We start from the raw sequence: 17,034 nt of genomic DNA on the forward strand, positions 1-17,034 counted from the left end.
TTAATATAAACAAGAATATATAGTCTTATGTCAGTAACTGTATTCTGGGCGGTAGATCATTCTCTTGTGCACTCTCACCTCCTGTAAACCCAGAGCTCATATCTAAGTTTCCCTTTATCTAATCTATGAAAACACATTGAACTGAATTGCTTTGTAAAAAATATACTGAGCAACTTATCTGGAGAATAAAAAACGCAAGAGTATCCACTTAGTATGGATTATAATGTTGGATGACTGTTTCAACAATGTTATGGGACATAACATGGTGAAATATACTCTCATTGCATAAGGTAGGCATGTTAGTTCTTGTTATCAATAATAGTTTGGGTTTTTTTACCTGAAAAAAGTATCCCCACTACTTAGGAATAATGTGACGCCAATGCCTACAGTCTACGGTTAACACCATACAGTCTGGTAAACACAATTCCTCTAAAACCTCCTCCATTTCCCTTCACTGTCCTCCCTCCCAGCCCCAGCCCCTTCACTGTCCTCCCTCCCAGCCCCAACCCCTTCACTGTCCTCCCTCCCAGCCCCAGCCCCAACCCCTTCACTGTCCTCCCTCCCAGCCCAAGTCCCTTCACTGTCCTCCCTCCCAGCCCCAACCCCTCCAGCGGGCTTATAGAATAGCAAACTGTCTCTCACACAGACCGAGGACAAACGCCGCCATCTTGTGGTTCCACTTGTGTGCTACAGTTTCAGAAAAACAATAGCAGCGCGAGCGTAGTACGGAAGGGAATTACACGTTTTAAACTGGACAATATAAACACGCGACAAAACGAAACCGGTACAACGTTGCCGGATGAGCATTTGTAACGTTTTTACTCAGCATGCATGCTTTTCTGCATCCACCACTGGGATAATCCGCTGGGTTACGACCAAGAAGAAGAAGAAGACATAAAATGAACTCTTTTCTGTAGCCTTCAGGGAGGGTACGGTGCATTGCAGAGAGAGCGAATTTAACTCGGACACTAGCCTCATAATGGTATTCAGCTTTGCTTAAACGGAAACATGTTTGTAGTTTTGCATTGTGGCACAGTCTGTTTTGATATCGCGAGTGCGAACAAAATGGAGGGTAATAAGTGGTTTGCTAAGTTGTCTGGGGTAACGTTGTGTAGCCGTGCTGTGTTGTTTTAGACTGCTCGTGCTAATCGGGATGTTTTTGTTGGACAGAGAGAAACAGTAACGGAGAGATATGCAAGAAATACAGTCACCTCACTAATTACTTCCAAGGTAGAGGCGGAGGGTTGGTCCCTAACTGTAAGTTATTGATCACGTGAACATTATAAACAGGGTGTTTCCTTATTATTATTATTATTATTATTATTAGTAGTAGTAGTAGTATATGTGAAACACCTTACAACAACTAAGAATTAGAATTTTATTAAAGAGGACCAGATAGCCCAAAATGACCGACTCTGGGGACACAGTAAGTGCCACAGGCCCCTCCGGCCTCAGTAGCGGTTACACCGCGGGCAGAGGACTCCCAGGCCGGGTCAGGAGTCTGTCCTCCCCCTCTCCACCAGGAAGACTGACGTCCCTCAGAACCAGAGACTTGACACTGGGGGGAGTCTTGAAAAAACCTAAGGTAATGAATGACACACAAAAGAGAGCGGAACCATGAATAAGAATCTGACTGTATGACATTAAAGCATGGACAGACTAGAACTGAAACTTTATATTCAAGTAACAATATTATCCAAGTGAATGTCCTGTTAAGAGATTCCCATACACACTGCAATATAGCCTACAAGTGGACTGCAACTTTAGAGAGAAGTCTGAAACTGCCCTTACTGCTCAAGAGTCTCTTTCTGAACAGTCTCAGTCAAATCTGCTTTTAGTAGGCTGTCTCTGTTCTCTGGCATGGTAACTAACCTGTTCCACACCGCTTTGTCAAACTTCACATCTAAACTTTATTTTTTATAATGCAATTCATGCATGAATGCAAAACTGCTTTACACAAAAGTAACAAAACATGGATAAATACAATCAATTAAGATACAGATGCATATAAAAAAGACAAGCTAAAGTAGGCCTAATTATTTAAAAAAAGCTAACTGGTCCAAGGTTTTGACTGATGAAGACACATAGTGGTGAACGTTGTGTTTGTTTGTGCTCCAGTCCCTTCTTCACACCTGGGAGGTTTGTTGTCCTTGAGCTGAGAGGCATCTGATTTAGGTGCATACTGCTGGAAGACCATGTTTCATGGGAGTGTACCTATGTCCCTCGCTTTGTATGTGACCGGGGAACATTGGACAGTCCTATGTTCCCCGCTTTTCACAGAAAGGATCCTATGTTCCCTGCTTTGTATGTGACCAGGCAACATTGGACGGTCCTATGTTCCTCGCTTTTCACAGAAAGGATCCTATGTTCCCTGCTTTGTATGTGACCAGGCAACATTGGACGGTCCTATGTTCCTCGCTTTTCACAGAAAAGGTCCTATGTTCCCTGGTCTGTTATTCTTTCTACAATCAGTTTCAAATTCCCTGGCAAATAGGCCTATGTAGACCCTAACACTACCCCCTAACCGTAACGTCTAACCCTGACATAATGCTAAATTAAGTCAGCGGAGGCACATAGGGGGACATAGGGATGACCCTGTTTTAAGGCCAGCATAGTTTAGTTCTTTCATACGGGATTAAAATGATGTGACACAGTTTAAGGCGCCTGTGGCTTATGAGTGGATCATTCGCAAAGAAGATCGTGTTCTGGCTCCTGGCAAGACGCTGAACCCCAAATTGCTACTTTAGATCCTGATGGTCCTCTGCCATCAGTGAATGTATGGGTACATGTGTCTGTGGTGTAAAGCGCTTTGAGTGGTGGGAAGACTAGATAGGCACCATGTAAATTCAAGTCCATTTACCATTTAGGCTGCACGTGAGAGAATACATTTCTTTCTTTTACAGGAGGGTCAGAGGTCAGGGTCTCAGTAACAAGCTGTCATTTCATTTCATGGTTGCTTTAATACAGGTGCTATTAGGAGGGTCACAATTAAAAAAAGGCATTCTGCTAGTTGGAAAGAAAAATCTTTATCAACACCAGAGCCAGGCCAACGTCAGTGTAGTATTTTTTTAAGAAAGCTGTCTCCTGAGAACCTTTGCAGAGTCATATTGATAAACAATCCACATAGAAAATGTCTATTTTCATTTCTGCTCAAAAATTCACTATACTGGCCGCCATATTGGTTTCAGAATCCCATATCAGTCGGGCTCTAATCATCACTAACATGCAGAATAAGTCATAGTCCTGTAACACTGATTATGGCAGCTACAACAACTATAGCATATTAGATAAACCTTTTATTTGCAGCACCTTTTGATTTAAATTCGAATAAAGAAAAATACTTGATATTAAGAATGTTTTATGTTTCTTTCTGTTCTCTTTTTTCCAAAGAAAACCTTTGAGCCAAATGTCCATGCTGTGAGGAAAAGTAAGGATGAGTGAGTGGCCATCATAATTAATAATTTGACTCTCCTGTTTAATGATGTAAGGCTTAGGCTTTGAATATGTATGTAGTGTATACTTATTATAAATACCATGTCTGATTATTCCCCAGGTTAAAGGAAGAGAAGAGGATCCATGTGGCTCCAAAAAAGGAGAGAAGAGACAGGGATGAAAAGAGGAGAGAAAACAGAGGGAGGAGGAGAGAGAAGCCTCAGACTATCCAGTCTCATTCCATCTTTGAGCAGGGACCTGCCGACACTGTGCGCAAAACAGGTGCTTAACTTCTTTTGCTTCTCCTTTCTTCTTCTTGCGGGAGAGCAGGTCCAAAAAACGGCTGCTCAAACCCCTGAGAGAAGCTCGGTTGCTGACTGGATGCAGCTCTTAGGGGGATATGACGTGTGGTAAGAGAGACGACCACAACAACAGACCGAAGTAGAGGGCAGACACTACGCAGCGCAGAAAGTGACCTTTGCACGGACTTGTAAAGAGTGCTGCGGCATCTTCTGACCTGCGGCCCTTTGCTGCATGCTCCCTCTCTCTCCCATTTACACACACACACACACACACACACACACACACACACACTCACACACACTCACAAGTTCAGGTCTGAGTCCATGACTACACTGGTTTCTGGCTTGGTTTGTGGTTTTTAGCATTGATGGGTGCTGACTTTTGATCATTATCGTGTTTAAATGGATGTCATTGAAGACCTTAACAAGAGCCGTCTCGGTGCTGTGGTGTGGAAAACATCAGGACAGCTGTTCATTAACATGAAGTTGTTCAGCTGCTTAAAAACAGCTTTTTCAATGATTTTGCTGAGGAATGGGAGGTTTGATATTGGTCTATGATTGTTCATTAGTGAAGTGTCTAAATTGTTCTTTTTTAAGAGAGGCTTGATAAGAGCAGTTTTGCGGGCCTGTGGGAAGAAAACTGAGAGAAGAGACGTGTTTTACAATCTGTAGAAGATCTGAGGCCATGCAGTTTGATACATCTTTAAAAAGGCCTGTTGGGAGAATATCAGGGCAGCAGGAGGAGGATTTCAAATGTTGTATGATGTCCTCCATGGTCCTATGGTTAATCATGGTATTTGAGTTAGCGTTAGGTGGACACATGGACAGCACATGTCCTGCACCTGATGTGGAAAGCAGTTCAGGGGTGGAAAGCAGTTCAGGTGCGCCTAACACAGGAGGGTTTGTTAGCCTGTCCACAGTAGAAAACAAGGCGTGTGCATTCATTTTTGTTTTTGGCAATGAAGTCTGAGAAGAAGGATTGTCTTACATTTCTCAGCTTAAAGTTGTAGATGTGAAGTCTCTCTTTGTAGATGTGATAGTCAACCTGGAGATTTGTTTTACACCACCTGCGTTCAGCTTTCCGACACTCTCTATTTTCTATTCTTACCAACATGACTTTTTTGCCTGGGACCATTTTCACCTTAGTGGGTGCAATGGCATCAATAATATTTGTCATTTTTACATTGAAATTATAGCAAGCTCATTTAATGACACCCAGGGGAGGGTGGGTCTCAGTAAATTTCCACTTTTTCTCAGTTTGTTAAAAAGTTTGTTAAAATCCTGTTTTAATACTTCAGACTGCTGCTTGGTGGTATCGTCTGTACTAACGTGGATAACAATGTTTCGAACCTGCGGGTGTTTGCTGAGAAGACACGAGATCTGCTGCATCACGTCTGCAGTTTTGTACCTGGAAAGGAGTGGGTCACCTCATTTTTTACAGGTGCACTTCTCCCTCTCTGTTTAGGCTGGCGTGGTGCTACAGACATGCATGACTTCCCCACCTCTCCTGTGTGTAAACTGATGAAGAAAGACTCAGAGGAGGATGAAGATGACATACTCAGTAAACTACAGAGGGATGATGTGAGTACTTCCTGCTCACTGCTACATCTTAAAGGATAAATTCACTGTCTGTCTTACAACATGTCAGTTGCCCATATGAACATTTCTCTTTCTGTAAGTTTTCCTAGTGAGGTTTATATGAGGCTTCAGCAGTCACAGGTTCTTCCGTTTTTTTACATATGAACCTCAGACGTTGTCAGGAGAATCACGTCCAGAGATAGTCCAGAGTTTTCTGGATTATCTTTCTCACTTACTGGAATACTCGATTTGGTTTAGGTGAGGGGGTGCCTGGGTAGAATGTGCAGTGGTGAGGACATGACATGGATTACACCACGCTGATAGCGCCGGTTCTTAGTTGGGTCATAAACAGAAGACTCTCCTGCAGTTCCTTGAATTTGTCTCATGATTACCAACAGAAGTTCCTAAATCTCATAGTCTCTATAGTAATACATCTTTGTAAATCACCCTTCTCCTTTACCGTCGGATCTTTGTTTTCCTCCGCTGTTGGCTGATGCATGACACATCATCAACACGTCCATTCAATCTCCAACAATACACTGGAGAAAAAGCAGCTGTTCACATGAGTCCACTCAGAGATGACGCTGTCTTTGTACTAGGGAGCTTTTGCCACATTTGTTTTCTCACATACACTGGAGAAAATTTATAGAACAAATGATAAATACTTGATTTATTCTGAAATTCTGTTTTGGTTTTTTTATTGTATAATTTGGTAGAATATCCTCTGTGTCTATACCACTGCTGTACTAGCATGTTTTTTTTAAATAACCAAGGCACAAAAGCTTTTTATTTTCTTTGTAAAAAACAAAACAAAACAGTGAGCAAAGTTAGACAACACTTTCAGATCCCTCCCAGTTATTGGTGTTAATCTGGCACCTAATGACAGTTGACCTCATTGTTGGACACACCCTATTTATCTGCAGCTCTCCTGGTTACTTTGTAAGATGGTGAGCTGCTCTAAGGAGACTGAAACCCTGAGACAGCAGGTTGTCCAGATGAAGGCCAAAGGGATGACCATCAGAGAGAGGTTGGACGTTCACAGTCTGTGATTTCAAGAAGATTGAAACTTTACAAGGACACAGATTCATTTAAGTCCCTCAAAAAGGCCGGTCATCCACGTAAAACAAGTGCACGAGAGGAGAGGATTATCTCTTTTCTCAATGGGGAATCAGTTCAACACTGAAGCTGGAGTTTGCCTCCAGTTCAGTGCTGAACAGCGCAAGGATCTGTCTCTGCACTCAGTGTCTCGTCGTTTAAGACTTTCTGGAGAAAGCCCACTCTGAAGTGACCAAACCTCTCATCAGCAGAAAGAATACAAAGGCTAGACTTGCCATTGCTGAGGAGCATGTTGTGTGGACAGAGGAGAACTGGTCCAGAGTGACTTCAGTGATGAGAGTACGTTCAGTGTATTTGAGTCTGATGGAAACATTATGTTGGCCGTAGGACTAGGGAAAGACTGAACCCAAAGTGTGTAAAGAAGTCAGTTCCATTTTAGGAGGAAGTGTCATGGTTTGGGGGATGTTTTCTGCAGCAGGAGTTGGGCCTCTTGTACGGCTACATGGCAGGGTGAATGCAAATGTTTATGTGAACCTCCCTCAGCAACATGCAATACCTCCACTACCTCTCCATCGGCTGCAATTTTCATGAAGACAATGTCCCCGTCACACTGTAAAACAGGTGAAGCAGTTCCTTGAAGCTAAGAACATTGAAACAATGAAATGACAAGAGTCAAGATCTAAACCCCATAGAGAACCTCTGGAAATTCCTTGTCAACAGAGTAATGACTAAGAAACCCCCTCCGGTTACTGAACTGTGTTAGAGACTGAGTCAGAATGGACCAAGATCAAACCAGAGCAGTGTGAGAAACTAGTGATGTCCTGTGAGTACAGATGTGCTGAAGTCATTCAAAGCTGTGGCCTCTACACTTCCTGTTCATTTTTGAATCCTAGAGAAGAAAACATTGTTGAACTCATCTCTTCTGACACAATGGTTACTGTTCTCTAATTTTGATCACTGTTTTTCACAAAATAAAGGTTTTTGTTGGCTAATCACCACTAAGGTGTAATCTGGTGTAGTCTAAAGAGTTCACACAGGTGTATTAGCATGTAAGATGTTTCACTTAGGGCTGTAGCGATAAAACTAATCTCACGATACGATCAGCTCACGATCGGATATATATCACAATATTCAGCCCACAATAAGATTCAATACACTTCCATCATTTTCTGAAGATTTTAAAGGGACAGTGTGATTTTGGTGACATCTTGAGTTTTCCATTGACTGGGATTGAATTAATAAAAACTGAAAGAATCAATTACACAATAAATGGCTCTGACTGGACAGCAGAGGTGGTCACGAGTCACGTTTGCAAGTCCAAGGCAAGTCTCAAGTCTCTGAGGGAAGAAGCAAGTCCTAATCGAGTCTCTTATGGTTAAAATAATAATAAAATAGAGTTGAAGTGCAACCGTATTGTATAATTACACAAGGTCCCAACTTATGACAGTTTATAATCTAGTGTAAATAAAGAAAGTCTGCTGCTCCCTTTACCTGAACTAATTACAGACACACCTGAAACTCCAGGTCCTGCTCTCTTTGGAGGATTTGAAGACATTTGATAATAACTTGGAGGCAGATTCATCCGGCTGTAGATATTCTGACTGATAGAAACATATTAATGTCAGTTGTGTAGTAGGAAATCTATCATGTATATATCTCGACCTGGAGTACACAGAGAAGTGGACAGTTGTTTTTATGGAGTTTAATGTGGTTGTGTCCTGGTTCACCTGTAAGCAGAAAGCTGCTGTTCTCCAGGAAGACAGTCTCAGCTCTTTTCTTTCCCCTAGAACTGAAAAATGAAGTCCTGTTATTTTGCACAGTGTTTACCTGTACAGCATTACTTTATAATGACTGACCCACTGATGAGTCAGTGAGTTTTAATCAACATTATCATCCATAGTAATAACAATCACCCATCTCTTCATTTGTCCTAACTAATGTTATGTGTTGCACCTACAGTTCATAGATGATCCAGGTCTGAGGAATGATGCCAAGCTGAAACCCATCCAGCTGCCCCTGTGTCAGCCCAGTAGCTTCAGTAAGTCAAACACTCAGAGTTTTCATGCACATCAGTAACCCGAAAATGGCCTTACCCAGGTTTAGGGAATGATCAGATTATTGAAGTTCCCCTCATATACATGAGCAGGGGTTGAATGGTGAAATGACGTAGTAACTCTTCCTCCAGTACAGTAGGTGGAGCTCCACCAACATAGAGCTGGACTGAATACAGCTTTTTTTTTCACCTTCACCTTTGTCAGAATCACAAATGGTCGACTTTTGGACAGAATTATGACAGAAACGGCTCTTCTTGGTAGTGGTGTTAGTTGTCGTTGCGTTTTTTTCATGTTGTTTTCGGCGCCATTGCTTCCTGGTTTATTTTATTTCCGGATCAAAAGCCACTGCGCGGAGTGGGGAGCATGCGTAAACAAGAAACCCGATAATAATCCGAGAATGCTGTTTACATGCAGAAAAAATTGGGGGACTGAAGGAGTTCTCTAGGTCTGGTAACTGGGGTATGAGAACCCCAATTTTACCCAGGTATGGTGTTTGTTTACATGGTGTTTAAGGAACTGGGGTATGCCCTTAACTCGAATATAATCAGGTTTTTAAACTGCATGTAAGCACACTGACCCACCACATATGAGAACACCATCTCTGACTGGTAATTGCTCACCACCAACAGTGTCATATACATGCCTGTTATCTAGGAGCTCATTTCAGTCAGCAAACCCACGTCAAGGTTTTAATCATTTATTGCAGCTATATGTTTTTTGGGGTTGGTAGGTGTGTCTCTACTCATGTGAGGCTCTGGAACGAATCTGAGCAAGCTTGATGAAGACTGTCCCTGAGTTCACAACCCCCCGGGACAGAGCCTGAGACACACAACTTTTAATGAACACATATTAGAGATATGAGATTCCGGCGTAAAATCCTCCCATGGTCTTTTTGGGACACTTCCACAAATCAAATAAGCCATCAAGAGTTTTTTTCCTGTAACAACTATAAACAGAGACATCCCAGAGAGTCGCTAACAGCTAGACGTGGCTAACACTGATTAGCTCAGGGCAGCACGGTGAAGGCATTAAATCCTTTTTTAACCACTAATACTGCTCAAAATAACACCAAACCTCTGCAGGAGCATGAGAAGAGTCCCTTCATATAAAATGAAGCAGCATCAATGTAGTAAGCGAACCCAGAGTGATACAGAGAAATAATAGAGTGTTTTAAAGACTTACCAACTGGCCCCTGTACCAGCTCCTCTCATAATAAAGTCCATTCAAGTGGATTACCAAAGTCAGTCCAAAAGGAAGGAGCCCATTTGTGCTTTGTTTTCTGTGTAGGGACTCTTCTCATGCTGCTGCAGAGGTTGGCTGTTATTTTCAGCAGTACTAGTGGTTAAAAAAGACCTTTGAATGCCTTCACCGTACTGCCCCGAGCTAATCAGTGTTAGCCACGGCTGTTAGCGACTCTACCGGATTTCTAGTTTAATAGTTCATACACGGAAAAAAAACTGTCTCCATGGCTTATTTGATGTGTGTAAGTGTTAAAAAAGACCATTGGATGATTTTATGCCGATATTTTACTTAAAGGTGGGTAGTAACCAGTTACATTTACTTTGTTACATGTACTTAGGTAACTTTTTGAGTAAATTGTACTTGTCAAAGTAGTTGTAATGCAGCTTACATTTTACTCTTACTTACTAGTAGATTTTTAGAGAAAAAATCCCACTAACCCCAGTTAATACTGATCTGAAGTCAGTACACTCATGCTGACTAAGCTGATATAGAGCAGGAAGTGTATCTGTTGTCTTAATAACACTTTAACATAATATAATATAGTAGATCACACTTCAAAAATAACGGTGTTCAGTTAACTAGTCATGCTCATGTAGCCTGAAGAAGAGAGACAGGAAATTTAACCAAATTATACACTCGGAAAAAAAGGCAAACTACTTTATTTTATGTAGACAATATGATATAATGTCTGATATAATGTCTTCTTCAAGTTAAAGTAATGATGAAATATTGTAGAACGATCTCCTAATTAGCCTAAACTAATAATCCAATATGAGACATTTTCAGAAAGATTATTATACAAACCCAAATTCCAAAAAAGTTTGGGCTGATTGATTATTGATCTTATTTGACCATTATTGATATAAAATATGAAACAGCACTCTTTCATACATTAAAATGCATAAATAGTCAGGGATGGCAAGGATTTCCATTGTGGTCCCTAAAATGTTGTGTAAAACAGAATACAATGATTTGCAAATCCTTTTCAACCTACATTCAACTGAATACACTACAAAGATAAGATTTTTAATGTTCAAACTGATAACTTTATTGTTTTATTTTGTTGCAAATATTCACTCATTTTGAATGTGATGCCTACAACACATTCCAAAAAAGCTAAGACAGGATCATGTTGACCACTGTGACATCACCTTTCCTTTTAACAACACTCAATAAGTGTTTGGGAACTGAGGACACTAACTCTTGAAGCTTTGTATGTTGCTCAACAGTCCTGGATCTCCGTGGTTGTGGTTGTACAAATGTTGCTCCAAAACCTGTATGAACCTTTCCGCATAAATGGGGCCTTCACAGTTGTGCAAGTTACCCATGATTCCCTGGGCACTAACCCACCCCCATACCATAAGATGCCGGCTTTGAACTTTGCTCTGATAACAGTCTGAATGCTCCTTTCCTCTTTGGCCTGGAGGCCACGACTTCCATGATTTCCAAAAACAATTGTAAATGTGGACTCTCAGACCACAGCACATTTTTCCACTTTAAGTCAGTCCATCTCAGATGAGCTCGGGCCCAGAGAAGCTGGTGGTGTTTCTGAGTGTTGATATATGGATTTCACTTTACATGGTAGAGTTTTAACTGCACTTGTAGACGTAGTGATGAACTGTGTTAACTGACAGTGGTTTTCTGAAGTGTTCCTGAGCCCAAGGGGTCATAACCTTTACAGAATAATGTTGGTTTTCAGTCTTGCTGCTCACGTGCAGAGATTTCTCCAGATTATCTGAATCTTTTGATGATATTATGGACTGTAGATGATGAATTCCCTAAATTCCTTGCAATTGTACATTGAGAAACCTTCAAACTGTTGAAGTATTTGCTCTCACAGTTGTTCACAAAGTGTTGAACCTCGCTCCATCCTTCCTTGTTAACCACTGAGCCTTTCAGGGATGCTCCTTTTATACCCAATCATGAAACTCACCTGTTTCGAGTGAACCTGTGGCATCTTCCTAACAGGTGTCTTTTGTTGCCCTTGTTCCAGCTTTTATGGAAAGTGTTGCAGGCATCAAATTTAAAATGAGTGAATATTTGCAAAAAGACTATAAAGTTGATCAGTTTGAACATTAAATATCTTGTATTTTGTAGTGTATTCAGTTGAATATAGGTTGAAGATGATTTCCAAATCATTGTATTCTGTTTTTATTTACATTTTACGCAACACCCCAACTTCATGTGAATCAGGGTTTGTAGTACAAAAGAGTATAATAGTATGTAATATCTTAGGAATATTTTCTGGTGTATATATGGGAGGTAATCTGATCAGGATATGATGACTTCTTATCATAAATAAATACAGGTGTGTGAGTGCTTTAATTTTACCTGAGGAGAACTTCTGTGGTTTAAATAATGATACTCTTATCCATATCAAATAAAACACTTGGAGGAAAAGACAGTAGTGTCCTAGTGTTGATTTATTTTGTATTTCTTAAGTTACTCACTACTCAAGTCATTTTTTACTTCAGTGCTTGTTTTTGCAAAGTAACAGTACTTTTACATGAGGACAGCTTTTTGCTACTCTACCCACCTCTAAAAAGGAAACATGCAAAATGTTCATATGAGTACATGCTAATACAGGAGGAGGCGGTGGAGGGAGTTAGATATCTGAAAGCAGGCAACAGTGTTACAGCATGAATGCTTTGTTGCATGCAGACTGAATGGGCACAATTTTTTTTAATGGACAAACGTGACTGGAGAGTGTATGAAACCAGTGTATGGCTTCCATGCCTGCCTGAACTACCATGAGGATCCATGTCATGATCATGTGCATGATCAATGAGTAATCTGTTGGAGTTCATTCTTGTGTTGAAGTGCTTATGGTTGTCATGTTGGCAGGTCCAAAGAACCCTCCTCTGTTCAGACATCCGTCCTGTAGAGCTCAGAGTAGAGCTGACCACAGCAGAACAGAGCTGCCCAAACCAGAGCAGCCATCTGTGGTGGAACTGCTGCAGGATCTCAGCCTGTCTGGCAGAGAGGAGCTCTTCTTCATGCAGTTACCTGACAGCATGCCCGGCAAAGTGTCTGGACAGAAGGTAGACCCCCCTCTAGGATCTACAGCAGGGAAACCTGCCAAGAAGGAAGGCAAGTCTGAAGACAAGAGACCTGCACATCCACAAGCACAAGTGAGTTAAAAAAATAAACACCTAATCTGTGATGCTGCCATGGAAACATGTCTGGAGTTGCTTTTAGACACAATGTGCAGTGGTTGCATCTTTTCCATACATGCAATTAGGGCGCACTCACACAGTCCATCCGTAACGTGCCCCAGCACGTTTCACGGCTAAGGTCTAGTTCCTTTGACCAGTGTGAGTGCAACCGTACCGCGCCTAGGAGCAGTACGGTTGCCGGTCACAGCTCATTTGGGAGAGGTGGGCTTTTGTAAAGCATGTTTGCACATGTACGAGCACGAGTGTGCGCACGTGTACGAGCACCAGGCCTACGGCGGTTCTGACATCATTTTATGTGCACCTGTTTGGACATAGAAAAAAGGACGGACCATGCCCAGACATTTAAAACAATGGCGGCGAAAGGTTCACGTTGGTGTGATGCGGAGGTGGAGTGTTTACTGCAGATTTGGTCGGATGAAAATATTCAAAAACAGTCGGACAAGACGCACAAAAACTCAGAGGTCTATGGAAAGATTTGTAAACAAAGCGACGCATCGCGATGACATAAATAAATGCGTGTGACGTGTCACGACGTGATGACAGGATTAACCAATTTAAATAATATAATTAATGTATAATATTCACAGTTACATAATGTGACAGTTTCAGAACTGTGGAAGCCACAATATCCTTGATGTCCTGATTCCTGCATTGTGAAAATCAATCTTACAAGTCATGTAACATGTGAGTGGGCGGTGGTTTGTTTAGTGTGTGACAGAGTTATTCCAGCCAAAAAAGGCGCCTTAAATATGTTCCAACATCTTGAAGATAATCATCCACCCCTTTATGCTTAAGTCAAGGTAAAAAAAAAAGTGAACTAGTGAATAGGCATGTGTCCATTTAGGGTCTGCGACAGGGTAATCAAATGGCCACTCGAGCGACTCACATTCAAATTAGGGGCGTTTCGGCGAGGGAGACCTGCCTCATTTGGGGTATTCGACGGTGATGGAAACATCACTATTGTTACGTTACTAAGCTGGGCCAAACCAGTTTAAACTGGGCTGGAGGAGTTCACGTCATGAGCTGTGCCGTGCTTTAGCGTGATTGTCCCCCCGGACCCAGGCCCGCGTTGACTCACATTACATGATATGATCCGAGCCTCAGCACGATTGCCTCTTGCTTATACATCATCACCAGGGTTCTAAATTAACACCCGCCAAATGCAGCTAAAAATTCATTTTGGCAGGTGTTAATAATAACTTACTAGCCAGTTTGGTTGGTGATGTAGAATATGAGGCATTACATGCATGATACAAGCCTCTGTTCTCGGTCATTTTTCCCTGGGGCAGTACTTCCGACATTTCCCATGAACGCTGTGCCGTAATGCTACGTGATGACGTTTCATACACCCATTGGCTGGGCGCAGTTTGCAGTGAAACCGGCGTGTGAAACCATGGAAAAGAACGGAGCGTCTAACAGAAAACACAAGGAAGAAGAAAAACGAACGGAGCCGAAGCAGGAAAATAGACTGAAAGAGGAAGGAGTTAGCTAATGTTAGTAAAGTAAATCCAAAAAGTTGACATTAAACTAAATGACTAAAGAGGAGAGAGTTAGCTAACGTTAGTAAAGTCAAAAGTTGAGATTAAACTAAATGACTAAAGAGGAGGGAGTTAGCTAACGTTAGTAAAGTAAAGTCAAAAGTTCAGATTAAACTAAATGACTAAAGAGGAGGGAGTTAGCTAACTTTAGTAAAGTAAAGTCAAAAATTCAGATTAAACTAAATGACTAAAGAGGAGGGAGTTAGCTAACGTTAGTAAAGTAAAGTCAAAAGTTCAGATTAAACTAAATGACTAAAGAGGAGGGAGTTAGCTAACTTTAGTAAAGTAAATTCAAAAGTTCAGATTAAACCAAATGACTAAAGAGGAGGGAGTTAGCTAACTTTAGTAAAGTCAAAAGTTCAGATTAAGCTAAATGACTAAAGAGGAGGGAGTTAGCTAACGTTAGTAAAGTAAATTCAAAAGTTCAGATTAAACCAAATGACTAAAGAGGAGGGAGTTAGCTAACGTTAGTAAAGTCAAATATTCAACTGTGGCTGTGGAAATTCTGATTTCTGGTGATCAAAAAAGTTCATTTGGAACCCTGGTCATCACCCCTCTGAGTTTTAGTGTAGTCCAACTCTTTTTGAATATTTTCATCTGTCCAAATCTGCAGTAAACACTCCACCTCCACATTGGACCACTGCGAAACATTTGGCTGCATCTTTTTAAATGTCCGTCGCTGGGAACAAACGTATATAAAGAGTCTCAGGACCGACGTCAATGTTCGGGCTCGTCCCTGTACAAGTGCATCCATGCTTTACAAAAGCCCACCTCTCTCAACTGGGCCGCAACCGGCAAGCGTGCCCTGCCTGGGCACGGTACTGTTGTACTCACACTGGTCAAACTAACTAGACTTTAGCCATGAAACGTGCGTGGGCACGGTACGAATAGACAGCATGAGTACGCCCTAACTCTTATAGGGATATATAGTAGTTACCTTGATGTAACTCTAATTCTATGGGTACTTGCTGAACCCTCTTTTTTGAATAGAAAACAGACTGACATGTTTTATGTGCAGGACCAAAAGAATGCTAGTGTGTCTTCTTTTTGTCATATAAGAATTTCCCTGATTGATAATCATGAAAACCATGAAACTGTGATATTTCCTCTGACAGTAATCATGATATCAAAATCTCATGTTGTGACATCCCAAATGAGCCAGTTCTGACAGGTTGTGTTCTCTGCCTGTACTCAGGAGGGCTGTCCTGTGCTGTCACAACTCCCAGAAGGATTTCTGGGTAAACTTCAGATCAGGAAGTCAGGAAAGGTGGAGCTGAAGCTGGGTCACATCGTCATGGACGTCTCAGAGGGAGCTGCGTTCTCCTTCCTGCAGGTTGTCTGTATGTGTGTCTGTGTGTCTGTGTCTGTGTGTGTGTGTGTGTCTGTGTGTGCGAACCATGTCATTAATGTGAATCATGAAATGGGACAGTCGGCTAAATATATTTCCAATGATCTACCACCATTTTAGAACAATATAATTTGTTGCATAATGCAATCTAGTGGACTTTAAAAAAAAAAAAAAATCCTCTTTAAAACTGAACACTTTTATTATGTCTGCCAAAAACCAATCAAATCTGAGTCAATATGTGATTAGATTAACAAAGTCACTCTGCGTCTTCCTTCTGCAGCAACTGGTGTCTGTGCGTCTGTCTGACGGTCGAACTGGAGACATGATGGTGATGGGAAACGTCCGCCACAAACTGGTTTTGTCTCCTGACTTCCAGGCTTTACTGAGACAAGCTGCAACACAGCAGCAACAAGGGCCCTGAGGACCTCTCATCTACTGCACAGAGACACAAGGAAAGGCTTTACTGAGGAGGAAATGACCTCCATCCCTCTTCTTTGAGGTTAATAAGGCAGCTGTGTAGGTTACCCTCAGTAACCTGCCTGGATGTAAATGTTGAACATCCTTTGATAGCAAAACAATCCATCAAAATACAAAAACATACAAATAGTATTGTGGTAAATACATGGTATCATACTCACCCCACTGATTAGGTGATGACTTAGTTGAGCATGTAGTCACCCACTTCACACTTCTCCCAGAGAGGACAGACACCAGCAGAGCAGTCATCAAAGCCACTGAGTGACTCTATTTTGACCCTATATCAGGATGTTTGAGTGAACTGACTTTTCATGTTTTAGTGTAACAGACTGACACTGATATAATTGTGCTCCTTTATTGATTCCCTTAGACCTGCGTCTCACCACGTGAACAAGGTTTTTTTGTTCTGGAGACAAAATGGTGCAAAGCAAATGCACTTTCCTGGTCTGCTCAACGAGCAGCTGCACTGAGGGCCACCTGACATTTGTAACTCCTCTAGTGTTTAGCACAGTGAGATGTACATACAAGTATTTTCAGGAATATTATTAGATGTTTGTTTTGTCTGTTTCAAACCTGTGTGTTTCTTTGCTACCTCAGCATCATTTCAGTTTTCTCCTCATCGGACTCTTAGGCATCAGCTTCTTACAGTCACTCAACAGCAGCTGTACATCTAGATGTGGCTGACCTCTGGTGGTTGAAGTTAAATACTGATGAATACGTCTTTATATTCAAAACAGACCTTATTAAGGTCATTGGAAGCGCTAGTTAAGGTATTTAGTAGTGTCGTCCTAAGGAAGCTTCATGAAGCATAAGTCTTATTTGTAGAGTCCA

General features: G+C 41.5%; 1 protein-coding gene across 2 annotated transcripts; it reads left to right on the plus strand.

The window, feature by feature from the left end:
- The first annotated feature begins 736 nt into the window (after positions 1 to 736).
- Positions 737 to 17,000, plus strand: LOC310961084 (DNA-directed RNA polymerase III subunit RPC4). 2 transcript variants are annotated; one of them, XM_083933042.1, is made up of 8 exons: positions 737 to 1,585; positions 3,391 to 3,437; positions 3,554 to 3,714; positions 5,200 to 5,315; positions 8,328 to 8,406; positions 12,509 to 12,795; positions 15,574 to 15,714; positions 16,007 to 17,000. In XM_083933042.1, exons 1-8 carry the CDS (start codon positions 1,406 to 1,408, stop codon positions 16,145 to 16,147), a joined length of 1,152 nt encoding a protein of 383 aa, XP_083789168.1. In that variant the 5' UTR covers positions 737 to 1,405; the 3' UTR covers positions 16,148 to 17,000. The 2 variants fall into 2 exon arrangements, with proteins under 2 accessions (XP_083789168.1, XP_083789169.1); XM_083933043.1 differs by having other exon boundaries at positions 15,574 to 15,711; positions 16,007 to 16,997.
- Positions 17,001 to 17,034: the final 34 nt, after the last annotated feature.

This window comes from Echiichthys vipera (assembly GCF_963691815.1).
Source record: "Echiichthys vipera genome assembly, chromosome: 18".
Lineage (NCBI taxonomy): Eukaryota > Metazoa > Chordata > Actinopteri > Perciformes > Trachinidae > Echiichthys > Echiichthys vipera.

What these genes read in the sequence shown, in the direction of transcription:
- LOC310961084 (XM_083933042.1), top strand. Translation starts at nt 1,406, where the DNA reads ATGACCGACTCTGGGGACACAGTAAGTGCCACAGGCCCCTCCGGCCTC. An exon ending in GTGAGGAAAAGTAAGGATGA is followed by an intron (nt 3,438 to 3,553) that starts GTGAGTGGCCAT and finishes ATTATTCCCCAG; the next exon opens with GTTAAAGGAAGAGAAGAGGA. An exon ending in GTAAACTACAGAGGGATGAT is followed by an intron (nt 5,316 to 8,327) that starts GTGAGTACTTCC and finishes TTGCACCTACAG; the next exon opens with TTCATAGATGATCCAGGTCT.